Below are 1272 nucleotides of genomic sequence, written 5' to 3' on the forward strand. Positions count from 1 at the left end.
AGGACACACACAGGGGAGAAGCCCTATGTTTGCAGGGAATGTGGGCGAAGCTTCAGTGTGATTTCCAATCTCATCAGACACCAAAGGACACACACAGGGGAGAAGCCCTCTGTTTCCACGGAGTGTGAGTGAGTCATGACCAATAAACCACATCCTAGCCACAGGAAGATTACTGCAGTCACCCCATGCCTCAAGTCTAAGGGGGCCTCAGAGCAGGTTTATGACCTGTTACTGTCACCAAGAGTATGAGGAGAGACTTCCCAGGTGGTCCAGTGGCTACTACTCCAATGCATAGACCCATGTTCAATACTTGATTGGGGAACTAACTCCCACATGCGGCAACTAAGACACAGTGCAGCCATGTAAATAAATACATAAACAAATATTTTAAAGAAACAGTATGATGAACACAGAATTAATTGATTAAACAGACCTTCCACTTTCATGACAGGAGAGGAGGTAGATAAACAGCAGATGGTTTCTTAAGTGTTCTGTAGATATTCATGCCAATTGCCTTCACGGTTTTCTGTACGTCTTCTAATAAATTTTGTCTCCAAACAAATCTGAAGCCCAGACTACGTACTCATTCCCCCCTTATTGCCGACAGCAGTGGGGTCCAGTGGTAGCTGAACCCCTGAGAAGGCATTATTCTGGAGCCAACTCAGTTAGGTCACTGGACAGTCATTTCCAGGGTCCAGGGAGAAGAATCTAGGGTTTGAGACAGACTCATCAGGGAAGAGAAAACTCTGGCTTCCTGGGAGGTGTGGCCTCTCCTCCTTATAGACCTAGACTCTACTTTGGCCTCTCCTGGTTGCCCTGTCTTCCTCTGACTTCTGTAGCCTCAAAAGTGAAGGCCACGTGCATGTGTATGTGTGCATGTGCATGTGCTTCGCTCAGCCTGGGCCATCTGGTCTCCTTCACTCTGTCTTTGCCACTTCATCAGGGTCATCACAGCATCTGGACTCCAGACTCGACCACAGGGGTCCAGTTCTCAGCCCTTCCCTCAGCATTGTGTGACATGGGGCAAGATGCTCAACCTCTCTGTGTCTCTGTTCTCATCTGTGATACAGGGTGGGAGCACCAGCATTTTGGTCTGTTGCATAAGCACAGGCAGAATCTGGCAGAGGCTGGCTGAAAATGCAAGCCCCGCCATTGCCATTATTTGTTTTTTTCTTTAATCTTTTTAAATTTTTTAATGGAAGGATAATTGCTTTACAGAATTGTGTTTTCTGCATGTCCTTCAGCCCCCACATCTTCCAGGTCTTCAGAGCT

General features: G+C 47.2%; 1 protein-coding gene across 1 annotated transcript in view; it reads left to right on the forward strand.

The window, feature by feature from the left end:
• PRDM9 (PR/SET domain 9) overlaps positions 1–132 on the forward strand; it is a 16354-nt gene extending 16222 nt beyond the window's left edge. Inside the window, 1 exon segment of the mRNA XM_040265368.1 lies at positions 1–132. This exon segment is cut by the window's left edge and continues 1223 nt beyond it. Within this exon segment, the coding sequence (XP_040121302.1) occupies positions 1–132 (132 nt within the window).
• The last annotated feature ends 1140 nt before the right edge of the window (positions 133–1272 follow it).

Source organism: Oryx dammah, unplaced genomic scaffold (genome assembly GCF_014754425.2).
Source record: "Oryx dammah isolate SB20612 unplaced genomic scaffold, SCBI_Odam_1.1 HiC_scaffold_23, whole genome shotgun sequence".
Lineage (NCBI taxonomy): Eukaryota > Metazoa > Chordata > Mammalia > Artiodactyla > Bovidae > Oryx > Oryx dammah.